The sequence below is a fragment of the Moschus berezovskii genome, chromosome 9, assembly GCF_049115385.1.
Source record: "Moschus berezovskii isolate FMDL1 chromosome 9, NW_MosBer_1.0, whole genome shotgun sequence".
NCBI lineage: Eukaryota > Metazoa > Chordata > Mammalia > Artiodactyla > Moschidae > Moschus > Moschus berezovskii.
This window is the reverse complement of record NC_142468.1, coordinates 102,319,109-102,331,890: the sequence shown is the minus strand read 5'-3', so window position 1 is coordinate 102,331,890 and position 12,782 is coordinate 102,319,109. Positions and strand designations below refer to the sequence as shown.

The 12,782-nt window shown below is 40.8% G+C and overlaps 1 protein-coding gene across 1 annotated transcript; it reads right to left on the bottom strand.

Moving 5' to 3' along the window:
* Positions 1–11,525: 11,525 nt before the first annotated feature.
* LOC129542125 (olfactory receptor 4Q3-like) lies at positions 11,526–12,520 on the bottom strand. Its single transcript, XM_088840392.1, has one exon. The coding sequence runs from the start codon at positions 12,471–12,473 to the stop codon at positions 11,526–11,528; it is 948 nt and encodes a 315-aa protein (XP_088696518.1). The 5' UTR covers positions 12,474–12,520.
* Between the last annotated feature and the right edge of the window lie 262 nt (positions 12,521–12,782).

The following is a 12,782-nucleotide window of genomic DNA, read 5'->3' as shown; positions in this document are numbered from 1 at the left end:
TAGGAAGTCAAGAAACACCTGGAGTAACTGGCAAATTTGGCCTTGGAGCACGGAATGAAGCAGGGCAAAAGCTAATAGAGTTTTGTCAAGAGAATGCACTGGTCATAGCAAACACCCTCTTCCAACAACACAAGAGAAGACTCTACACATGGACATCACCAGATGGTCAACACCGAAATCAGATTGATTATATTCTTTGCAACCAAAGATGGAGAAGCTGTATACAGTTAGCGAAAACAAGACCAGGAGCTGACTGTGGCTCAGATCATGAACTCCTTATTGCGAAGTTCAGACTGAAATTGAAGAAAGTAGGGAAAACCACTAGACCATTCAGATATGACCTCAATCAAATCCCTTATGATTATACAGTGGAAGTGAGAAATAGATTTAAGGGACTAGATCTGATTGATAGAGTGCCTGATGAACTCTGGACGGAGGTTCGTGACACTGTACAGGAGACAGGGACCAAGACCATCCCCATGGAAAAGAAATGCAAAAGAGCGAAATGGCTGTCTGAGGAGGCCTTACAAATAGCTGTGAAAAGAAGAGAGGCGAAAAGCAAAGGAGAAAAGGAAAGATATAAGCATCTGAATGCAGAGTTCCAAAGAATAGCAAGGAGAGATAAGAAAGACTTCCTCAGTGATCAATGCAAAGAAATAGAGGAAAACAACAGAATAGGAAAAACAAGAGACCTCTTCAAGAAAATTAGAGATTCCAAGGGAACATTTCATGCAAAGATGGGCTCCATAAAGGACAGAAATGGTATGGACCTAACAGAAGCAGAAGATATTAAGAAGAGGTGGCAGGAATACACAGAAGAACTGTACAAAAAAGATCTTCATGACCAAGATAGTCACGATAACGTGATCACTGACCTAGAGCCAGACATCTTGGAATATGAAGTCAAGTGGGCCTTAGAAAGCATCACTACGAACAAAGCTAGTGGAGGTGATGGAATTCCAGTTGAGCTATTTCAAGTTTTGAAAGATGATGCTATGAAAGTGCTGCACTCAATATGCCAGCAGATTTGGAAAACTCAGCAGTGGCCACAGGACTGGAAGAGGTCAGTCTTCATTCCAATCCCAAAGAAAGGCAATGCCAAAGAATGCTCAAACTACTGCACAATTGCCCTCATCTCACACGCTAGTAAAGTCATGCTCCAAATTCTCCAAGCCAGGCTTCAGCAATATGTAAACCGTGAACTCCCAGATGTTCAAGCAGGTTTTAGAAAAGGCAGAGGCACCAGAGATCAAATTGCCAACATCCGCTGGATCATGGAGAAAGCAAGAGAGTTCCAGAAAAACATCTATTTCTGCTTCATTGACTATGCCAAAGCCTTTGACTGTGTGGATCACAATAAACTGTGGAACATTCTTCAAGAGATGGGAATACCAGACCACCTGACCTGCCTCTTGAGAAACCTGTATGCAGGTCAGGAAGCAACAGTCAGAACTGGACATGGAACAACAGACTGGTTCCAAATAGGAAAAGGTGTACGTCAAGGTTGTATATTGTCACCTTGCTTATTTAACTTATATGCAGAGTACATCATGAGGAACACTGGGCTGGAAGAAGCACAAGCTGGAATCAAGATTGCTGGGAGAAATATCAATAATCTCAGATATGCAGATGACACTACCCTTATGGCAGAAAGTGAAGAGGAACTCAAAAGCCTCTTGATGAAAGTGAAAGAGGAGAGTGAAAAGGTTGGTTTGAAGCTCAACATTCAGAAAACAAAGATCATGGCATCTGGTCCCATCACTGCATGGGAAATAGATGGAAAAACAGTGGAAACAGTGTCAGACTTTGTTTTTTTGGGCTCCAAAATCACTGCAGATGCTGATTGCAGCCATGAAATTAAAAGACGCTTGCTCCTTGGAAGCAAAGTTATGACCAACCTTGATAGTATATTAAAAAGCAGAGACATTACTTTGCCAACCAAGGTCCGTCTAGTCAAGGCAATGGTTTTTCCCGTGGTCATGTATGGATGTGAGAGTTGGACTGTGAAGAAGGCTGATCGCCGAAGAATCGATGCTTTTGAACTGTGGTGTTGGAGAAGACTCTTGAGAGTTCCTTATACTGCAAGGAGATCCAACCAGTCCATTCTAAAGGAGATCAGTCCTGGATGTTCATTGGAGGGACTGATGCTAAAGCTGAAACTGCAGTACTTTGGCCACCTCATGTGACGAGTTGACTCACTGGAAAAGACTCTGATGCTGGGAAAGGTTGGGGGCGGGAGGAGAAGGGGACGACGGAGAATGAGATGGCTGGATGGCATCACCGACTCTGTGGACATGAGTTTGAGTGGACTCCGGGAGTTGGTGATGGACAGGGAGGCCTGGCGTGCTGTGATTCATGGGGTCGGGGAGAGTCGGACACGACTAAGCAACTGAACTGAACTGATGCTGCTAAAGAAACAGTGTTGCTACTATTCCACAGACCTACCTAAATCATTTCAAATAGAACAAATAGCAAGATTGCAACTCCCTAAAATTTTCTGAGAGAAAAGGCTGTCTTAGTTTCTCCTGTGAGCAATTTGCAAATGACAGAGACCAAACATTCTGGACCTTTATCCTAAAAGTAAGCTCCATCCCACAGCAAATTCTTTCTTTATACAATAGTGTCTAAACAAAAGTAGAGTTGAAAAATCTGCAAATGAGTTAATGTAACACAATGCAGACTATACACGTATTTCTATATTTCACACAGCACGAATATTTATTTATCCTTTCACTTAGTAATTGCTCAATCTCAGATGGTAAAGAATTTGCCTGCAATGCAGGAGACCTGGGTTCAATTCCTGGGTCTGGAAGATCCCCTGGAAAAGGAAATGGCAACCCACTCCAGTATTCTTGATTGGAGAATACCATGGACAGAGGAGCCTGGCAGGCTACAGTCCATGTGGTCGCAAAAGTCTGACATGACTTAGCAACTAAACAGTCACTTAGTAATTATTTATTGAGCATTTCTGGTACTGTGTTGTGAACATAAAAAGATGAATAAAAACCTATTCTTGACATAAAACCATTCATTTTAGAGTAATACCTTTAAAAGACTTTCTCAAAGCCTTTTAGATTTATGTAAAATCTCAAATCTAAATGTAAAGATGGTGAAGGACAGGGAAGCCTGGAGTGCTGCAGTCCATGGGGTTGCAAAGAGTGAGACACGACTGCGTGACTGAACAACAATAAGTAAAAATAATATGACAGGTCACTTGACTTGCTTTATGCCACTTCTTTAACCACTGGTGAAATAAATGAAATGCAGAGAGGAAAATGAATTATCGAGGTTCCACTGTTAGTGGTGAAACTAGGACTAAACTCCAACTGAATAATAGGATAGATGCTTTAAACTGTAATAAACTTCTTCTTAATTAACAGCATTACTAGAACAAAAATTACAAAGTGGATGAAGAATTTAAGATTTCCCTTTATGCGTGAATATGATTTACATCAATAACATTACCTCTGTCTCTTTCACCAGTTGTTAACCTGGCATTCCAGGTAAAAACTTACTCTGGCTGTCTTCCTGAGTGTGGTCTCATGACATGGATTTGGACAACCTGAGATCTTGGATCAATAAAATTTTCTGAGATAAAAATGTGACATATATCCAGATATCCACACTAAAAAACTGAGATCTGTATAGTGATGCTTCTCTTATGTATGTGCCACATTTCACAGAAAGGACTACCCCACAGCCTAAGATAAAGTCCTGAGTTTGATAATCTGTTTGTTTTTCTTCTCTCTCTCTCTTTCTCCCTTTCTTTTTCCAAGACAGAACTTCATGAGTTTAAAACCATGCCATAGCTTCTGATCTTGGTCTGCAAGAACTTCTTCCTATATTCCTGTCTGCAAAAGAAAGAAACCATCAGCAATCTTTATACCTCATCACAACCCTGAGGGAATTGTGGGGCCAGTGATTCGGTAGCAGCTGGAAAGACAAAGTACAAGTGTAATGACCTCTAAACCACTCCTTTTAAAACTATATTGAAGGCTACATGATAAATAACTAGGTAATAAGTACACAGGCCATTTCCACAGTTTTACACAATTTACTCAAAATCGGGGCAAGAGAAGGGAGAAGGGGATTCTCAGTATCACTGTATTGGACCCTTTCTCAGCAATAAATATTTGCTTAGAAGACTAATAGAATATTTTACTTCATTTTAAAATTTGCAGAAGTTCTGGAAGATAAGCAAAGTGTTTAATTTAACAGCACTATGAAGACAGTCCTATTGGTACATGAACCAGCTTCTTAGGGATCTGGGTCAGGGAGGCTTGACTCGAGTTGAGGGTTACACATCTAAAATTGAGTATAAAATTTACTCAGTGAATTATAGTGTAAACTGTCAGGTCGAGGCTAAAGTTCCGTGTGTTTGAATGGTACCACCATACACCATGAAAGATATAATAACCCAAATAACGTGAAAATGCACCTTGTCTAGTGATTTTTCTGAGGCAAAAAGCACTTACGTTACAGCGTAAAAAAAAGTGTCTTTTGTTGTTGTGTCAACAGTTGATTGTTCTATGATAAGGCTAGAGTAACGATAAAGGGGTGTTTAGTTAATGTAGCAGTATTGGTTGATTAGTGTGACAACTGTACCATAGCAATGTAAGAAATTAACGATAGAGGAAATGAAGTGGAGTATACAGAAACTGTCTGCACTGTCTTTGCAACTATTCTGTAAATTTGAAACTGCTGTGAAATTTTAACAAAATACTTAGATTTTAAAAAGATGGTATAAAAGCCTTGAAAGTACTGAACACTTTTTAATATTCCAAATGTGATTATTTTTACCTAATTTTGAGTACACATATATCACCTAACATGAAATTTCCTATATCAAAGCTAGTTGCAGTATGAATGAAGGAGTTATCAGGAGTTTTATTGTCATGTGGCAGGGGTCTAGGATTAAAATCTCTAATTCCTCCTTGTTTCCTTTGTTTCTCAAAAGGGTAAAAAAATTGTACAATCTTCTTTCAGCTTTTATTTCCCATTGGACAGAACAGTTAGCAATAATGTTAATATAACCAGTCAGTATTTAGTAAGTTCTGGCGTGCTGTAATTCATGGGGTCGCGGAGAGTCGGACACGACTGAGCGACTGAACTGAACTGAACTGAACTGAACTGACCACCTGTAGACACACTTTTTAGAACGTTACAAGTCTTATTTTTTGTTATCATTTTAAGTTGTTTATTTGTTTAAGCTTCCTCAGAACCCTGTGGGGCAGATACTGTTATTTTCCTCATTGAACAAAGAGATATTGAGAGGTTAAGTCACTTGTCCTCTGGTAAACGGTGGAGCTAGAACATGACGAAAATGTCCAACTCCAGCATCCACACTTCTCACATATCTACTCCCCCAGCCATCTGGGCTCACATATTGTCTTCAAATACTATTCACCTCCTCCTGGTGAATATTGAGAGCCTTTATTTGGGTGACCTGTTCATGCCTGGGGGAACCCCCAAATGGCAAAATGACTACCACATTTCCAAGCACATAATAGACTTTCAGCAAATAGCTGCTCAATCAATGAATGGATAATAATAATGAGTTCACAAAGGAATAATGAATGAATGAATATAAAAGGATCCAAAAATAGGGTTTATTTATTAAAGGAACATCTGCCTGGAAATGTTTCCTCTAGATGAGGAGTAAACACTGTGATAGCATGCTGACTTCTTCGCCATAACACTGAATAATTTCTAGGGCTCTAAAAGGGAATAATTTGACCGTAAGAAAGCTTCTGTTTCTCCCAAATAAATGACTCTGTAAAACTATATTGAAGATGATTTGGTAAATCAGTTCAGTTCAGTTCAGTTCAGTTCAGTCGCTCAGTCCTGTCCGACTCTCCGCGACCCCATGAATCACAGCACGCCAGGCCTCCCTGTCCATCACCAACTCCCGCAGTTCACTCAAACTCATGTCCACAGAGTCGGTGATGCCATCCAGCCATCTCATTCTCCGTTGTCCCCTTCTCCTCCCGCCCCCAACCTTTCCCAGCATCAGAGTTGGTAAATAGCTGATTAAAATTCAAATCATTCCTATATAGTTGTGCACAATTTGCTCAAAGTTGGCACAAGGTAAAGGGAAGGATGGTACTTAGCATTACTATTTTGGACCACTAATCCTACAACAACAAAGAAAACCTTGCTTTTCTTATTATTGGCTTCCTTACTTTGTTTTTACTATTATTGACTCATTCACAAGGTGTTTAGAGCTAGGCCATAAATGTGCAGTCTTAGCTCCCACGTGTTCTGGAAATGTGAAGTCGAGAATCCTCTCATGACTTCACGGATCAGATTTGTCTTTGTCGTCTCTCACTTATTTCATTACCCAAAGGACTCTGAGAGCTTGAAAGAAGGGGCGGACCCAGCTCGAATATCTGTGGGACTCAAAGCAAGAGTACAAAGAGAACCCATGTACCATGTATAAAAGCTATTGGTTATTTGTGAAATCTAAAACGGGTACAAATGAACTTATCTACAAAATAGAAAAAGAGTTACAGAAAATAAATATCATTTAAGGAAATAAAGGAGGGGATAGACTGGGAGAGCAGAGAAGGCAATGGCAACCCACTCCAGTACTCTTGCCTGGAGAATCCCAGGGACGGGGGTGCCTGGTAGGCTACAGTCCACGGGGTCACTAAGAGTCGGACACGACTGAGCAACTTCACTTTCACTTTTCACTTTCATGCATTGGAGAAGGCAATGGCAACCCACTCCAGTGCTCTTGCCTGGAGAATCCCAGGGACGGGGGAGCCTGGTGGGCTGCCGTCTATGGGGTCACACAGAGTCGGACACGACTGACATGACTTAGCAGCAGAAGCAGACTGGGAGAGAGGGGAGATTTAATTGGGAGGTTAGGATTGACATATAAATACTACTATACAAATATATAACTAATAAGGACCTAATGTATAACACAGGGAACTCTATTCATCACTCTGTAATGACCTATGTGGGAAAAGAATTGAAAAGAAGAGTGTGTATATGTATATGTATAACTGATTCACTTTGTTGTACAGCAGAAACTGACACAGTGTTGTAAATCAAATATAATCGGGAGGATAAGGGGAGGAGGGAGGTGGGAGGGGGGTTCGGGAGGGGGAATTCATGTACACCCGGGGCGGATTCATGTCAATGTATGGCAAAACCAACCAATATAATATTGTAAAATAATTAGCCTCCAATAAAAATTAAAAAAAAATCCAACAAAATTTAAAAAAAAGAACTATGAATCAAGGTAACAAAATTTAAATGAGTTTTAGTTTTATCATAGAAAATAATGTTCTCATACTCATAACTAACTACTGGAAGGCCAGGTTCAAATTTAAAACCCATCAGACATGGCAGTATGGATATAGCAAGTTTTGGTTCTCAGTCCCCAGCCCACATTTTCTGGTTCCAAATCCCAATACAAGAGATCTTTCATGTATGAATGTTGATTCTGCAGCCCAGATGTCCAGGCTCTAGTCACACACTTTGCACTCACTGCCCTTCAGTCCGAAGGTGCACACAGAAACAGTGCTATGATTCAGCCTCAGGGAGGTAGACCTGAAGAAGCTCAGGCAAGCCAGCCATGGAAGTGGGCTGAGGGCATTTGAATTGTGAACTCTGTGTATGCATGCTTGCTAAGTCACTTCAGTTTTGTCTGACTCTGTGATCCTATGCACTGTAGCCCACCAGGTTCCTCTGTCCATGGGATTCTCCAGGCAAGAATACTGGAGGGGTTGCCGTTTCCTTCTCCAGGGAATTTCCCGACCCAGGGATCAAACCTGTTATCTTTTATGTCTCCTACTTTGGGAGGTGGGTTCTTACCACTAGTGTCACCTGAGAAGCCCTGTGAATTCTGTAGATAATATCAACCATGCATAGTCTGAAAAACAGAAATTTTATAAGGCTATTAATAAAACATTTTGGTGGTGCTAATGATAAAGAGGGCTTCCCTCGTCGCTCAGAGGTTAAAGCGTCTGCCTCCAATGCGGGAGACCCGGGTTCAATCCCTGGGTCGGGAAGATCCCCTGGAGAAGGAAATGGTAACCCACTCCAGTATTCTTGCCTGGAGAATCCCATGGACGGAGAAGCCTGGTGGGCTACAGTCCACGGGGTCGCAAATAGTTGGACATGACTGAGCGACGGAACGGAACGGAATGATAAAGAACCTATCTGCCAATAAGGAGACATAAAGGACGTGGGTGGGTTCAATCCCTGGGTCAGAAAGATCCTCTGGGAAAGGTCGTGGCGACCCAGCCAGTGTTCCTGCTGGAGAGTCTCGTGGACGAAGACGGGCCGGCTGCAGTCCACAGGGTCGCGAAGAGCCGGACACACTGAAGCGATTAGCGCTCAGCAGAGAACTGATAACGCAAAGGCAGTATCTTGCTTTTCTGAATATCATACGTCCAGTTCCAGATATCAACAGGACTTTTAAAATGTGGTCAGAACACAGGAAATTACATGTTGGGTCATGTATGCGTGTGTGTGTACACATACACAATACATAAGACAACAGAAACTTTCTGATTGCCAAATTATCCCCTCTCAGAGCCCTAGAAACTATGACGTGTTATGGATAAGAAGTCAGCATGCCTTCACAGTGTTCACTCCTCATCTAGTAGAAACATTTCCAGGCAGGTGTTCCTTTCGTAAATAAATCCCATTTTTGGATCCTTTTATATTCATTCATTCATTATTCCTTTGAGAATTCACTAGTAATTTATTATCCATTCATTGATTGAGCAGCTCTTTGCTGAAAGCCTATTATGTGCTTGGAAATGTGGTAGTCATTTTTCATTTGGGGGTTCCCCCAGGCATCAGCAGGTCACCCAAATATCTAATTGTAAGGCTCTCACTATCCACTGGGGAAGGTGAATAGTATTTGAAGACAGTATGTGAGCGCAGATGCCTGGGGGAGTAGAACAGAGAGTGAGAAGTGTGGACGTTGGAGTTTGACATCCTCATCATGGTCCAGCTCCACTATTTACCAGAGGACAAGCGACTTAACCTCTCAATTATCTCTTTGTTCAATGAGGACAATAAAATAATAGTACCTTCCCCACAGGGTTCTCAGGAAAGTTAAACAAAATAATGCTTGTTACCCTCTAATAAGTGTGATTTCCTAAGGCTTTCAACTTTCCTATGAAAGAGAGACATCAGCAAGAGGGGCTGTTGCAGTTATCTGATACAATAAGAAAGCCTGGAGCTTCATGTTCCCCCAATGTTCCTGCAGTGTGCCTGGCTGAATCTCAGCACCACTTACTCCCTCCTGTCAACTCATACACTACTCTGACTGGCAGTTTCCTCATGTCAGCCCTTCTGGATGTCTATGGTAGACAATAGTTCTCTGTGGAAATATCATGGAGTGAAGGGAAAGAGGAGGGCGTAATCTGTACCAGGATGCCATGCACCCTCATTCATCCTGTTAAGAAATCACCCAAGTGGTAACTTTGTTCCTGGTCTTTGAGAATTCCTTCTGTAACCACACACACACACACACACACACATACATATAAACAGTCTCTTAAACATAAAGTCACTAACTTCCAGCATAAAAATGAAAATCCAGTCTTTATTCCAATGTAAAGAAAACTCTTATACGATGAGGAGTGTTGCAAATTATCTAATAAATCATGGTATTAGGTATAATTTCAGACATTTTTTTCCTGAAGTATGCTTTTTAACTAAGTAATCAGAAAAGCCTCCCTATAGCAATTGATTAGGAAATAAAGAGAACAAATATAAAAATATTCTTCAAAGTCCATCTATTATTATTTAGTAAATAGAATAAATTCCTTCCATAGGCATAAAAAGTTGCAAAAAGCCTTATGTCATAGGTTTGTTGTAGTTGTTTAATCGCTGTCATGTCTGACCCTTTGCGACCCTGTAGCCCTCCAGGATCCTCTATCTATGTGATTTCCGAGGCAAGAATACTGGAGTGGGTTGTCATTTCCTTCTTCAGGGGATCTTCCTGACCCAGGGATCGAACCCACATCTCCTGCTTGGCAGGCAGATTTTTACCACTGAGTCACCTAGATAATCTTAAATATAAGATTAAGATTAATCTTAATGTTAAGATTATTAATGTTATAATAATATATTAATATATTATATAATATATTATATTAATATAACATTATTAAGATTAAGATTAATGTTATTATTATTAATGTTATAATAATATAACATTATTAATATAAATGTTCTGGTGAATATTTTTTTAAGGATCTCCTAGGTCTCAGGATCCTATGCAGGTATAATTGAAATAAAGCAGTTAGTTCATCTGATTGTATTAATACTCTTCCTGGGGAGAAAAAATATTAATTTAGACTTAATAAAGTTTCTAGCCTTCTTGGTTAATTATACTTTTTCTACATGATCTTGGGCAAGATATTATTTAACAAAATTGAGTTGGTAAAAACAAAGTTGAATAATATTACTTACTTTTCAAAGCACTTCTGGGCAGAGCAATATTTCCTCAATGGCAGGAACCAGGTAGGTGGGTGCTTTAAACCATAGTTCATTTCTTTCTCTTTTTCCTTTAGAGTTCAGAGCTCTTAAACATTGTGAACAGTTAAAGAACAATCTTATCAATTCTCTCCCAATAATTCAGCTAAAAGAAAAACTCTAGGTGAAATGGAATGCCTCTTCTAAAGAATTCTCTACAGCAGAATGCTGAGAGCTTCCCTCACTCCAGCACCCTTAGACTTTCTTTCCTTTACACATAAACTTCATTAAGAGCTTATGTTCAATCAAATGAGTTGTTCAACTGCATTTCTAAAAATTGGCATAATGCACAACATAGCTCCTGGGTGAACACTAATATGCAAGCTAGTTTGTGATGTTTTCAAGCTTTGTTATGGACAAGACAAAAGGGATTCACATTGCCTTGGACTCTGATGAGACCTCAGAAGGAACTTCTGGACACCAGGAAATGTTATACCCTAGAGGAGTAGGACACAAAAGGAGCTGTACAATCTTCTTTCATTTGAAAAGAGCTTAAAAGGGAAATGAATAAAGGAAGACCACTTATGGGCAAAAGGCTAGAATAGTTGATCTTTCAACATGTCCCTTTGACCCTAGTACTCAATTCCTATTATCATTTGTGGGCCAATAAACACTACTGAGAATCAGACTCGACTGAGCAACTTCACTTTCACTTTTCACTTTCATGCATTGGAGAAGGAAATGGCAACCCACTCCAGTATTCTTGCCTGGAGAATCCCAGGGACGGGGGAGCCTGGTGGGCTGCCATCTACGGGGTTGCACAGAGTCGGACAAGACTGAAGCAACTTAGCAGCAGCAGCAGCAACAGCAAACACTACTGAGGTCCTTGCTTAATAGTTAACAGCTGATAAAATCACCTATGCCTCCCAACTATAATCAAGAACAATGCATTATAATTTTTATACTACCTTCTCTTTTATACCAAAGTCATCAAATTTGTTCTCATGCATGTACTCAGGTACAGGATGAGTTAAGAGTGTGTTAAGAAAGAATATATTTTCTAAATCACTTCTTCCTGTTCATTCTTTGACATGAGAGCAGGATGTCACATGTTTTTTTCTCAGCTTCTTCATGGCTGTCTTCATATCAGTGTTTCTGAGACTATAAATGAGGGGATTCAACATAGGTGTGACCACTGTGTAGAAGACAGAGAAAACCTTGTCCACAGAGAAGCTGCAGAAAGGTCTCAGGTAGATGAATACACATGGCACAAAGATCAGACTGACCACTGTTAGATGGGAGGCACAGGTAGAGAGTGCCCTGCTCTGACCCTGGCGGAAGCGAGTTCTCAGGGTGACCAGGATGACAGCATAAGAGAAGAGCAAGACCAAGAAACAGACAAGAGACAACAGACCACTGTTCGAGACCATCAGCACCTCTACTACAGACGTGTCTGTGCAGGCTAGCTTGATGACCTGTGGGACGTCACAGTAGAAGTTGTCCAGTTTATTGGGCCCACAGAAGGGCAGCTGAATGACCAGTGTGACCTGTGTGATAGAGTGGACAAAACCCCCACACCAACAGGCAAAAACCATCTGAAAGCAGAGCTGGCGGTTCATGATTGTCAGGTAGTGCAAAGGATTACATATGGCAACATACCTATCGTAGGCCATGGCTGTCAGCAGAAACATCTCACTGGCTCCCAGAAAGTGCAGGAAGTAGATCTGGGCCAGGCATCCTGAAACAGAGATGATCTTGTCCTCCTGTAGAAAATCTCCTAACATCTTGGGCACAGTAACACAGCTCAGGCATAGGTCAAGGAAGGACAGGTGGCCCAAAAAATAGTACATAAGAGATTGGAGCAGGTGAGTATCAACTCTCACTGTTACCACTATCAAGAGGTTTCCCAGGACAATGGCCATGTAAACCAACAGAAATATTAAGAAGAGAAATAGCTGCAGCTCCAAGGATGATGATAGACCCAGAAGAACAAATTCTGTCACCTTAGAATCATTTTCTTTTTTCATCAGGTCAAGAATACCAAGTGACCTAAGAAAGATGAACTAAATTAGAACAAGAGAGATTTAAGCTAGACAAAAGGAAAAAAAAAAATGAGGTAACTGGAATAATTCAAGAAATGGGAATTAGGATCTGGATGGGTTATGTTAGAATTAAGTAGGCTCAGGACAGAATTGGCACGAATCCAGCTGTTGCTGTATTGCCGCTAAGTAGTGTCCAACTCTTTTGTGACCCCATGGACTGTAGCCAGCCAGCTTCCTTTGTCCATGGGATTTCCCAGTTGATGAACCCACTGCAGTGGGTTAGCATTTCCTTCT

What these genes read in the sequence shown, in the direction of transcription:
- LOC129542125 (XM_088840392.1), bottom strand. Translation starts at nt 12,473, where the DNA reads ATGAAAAAAGAAAATGATTCTAAGGTGACAGAATTTGTTCTTCTGGGT.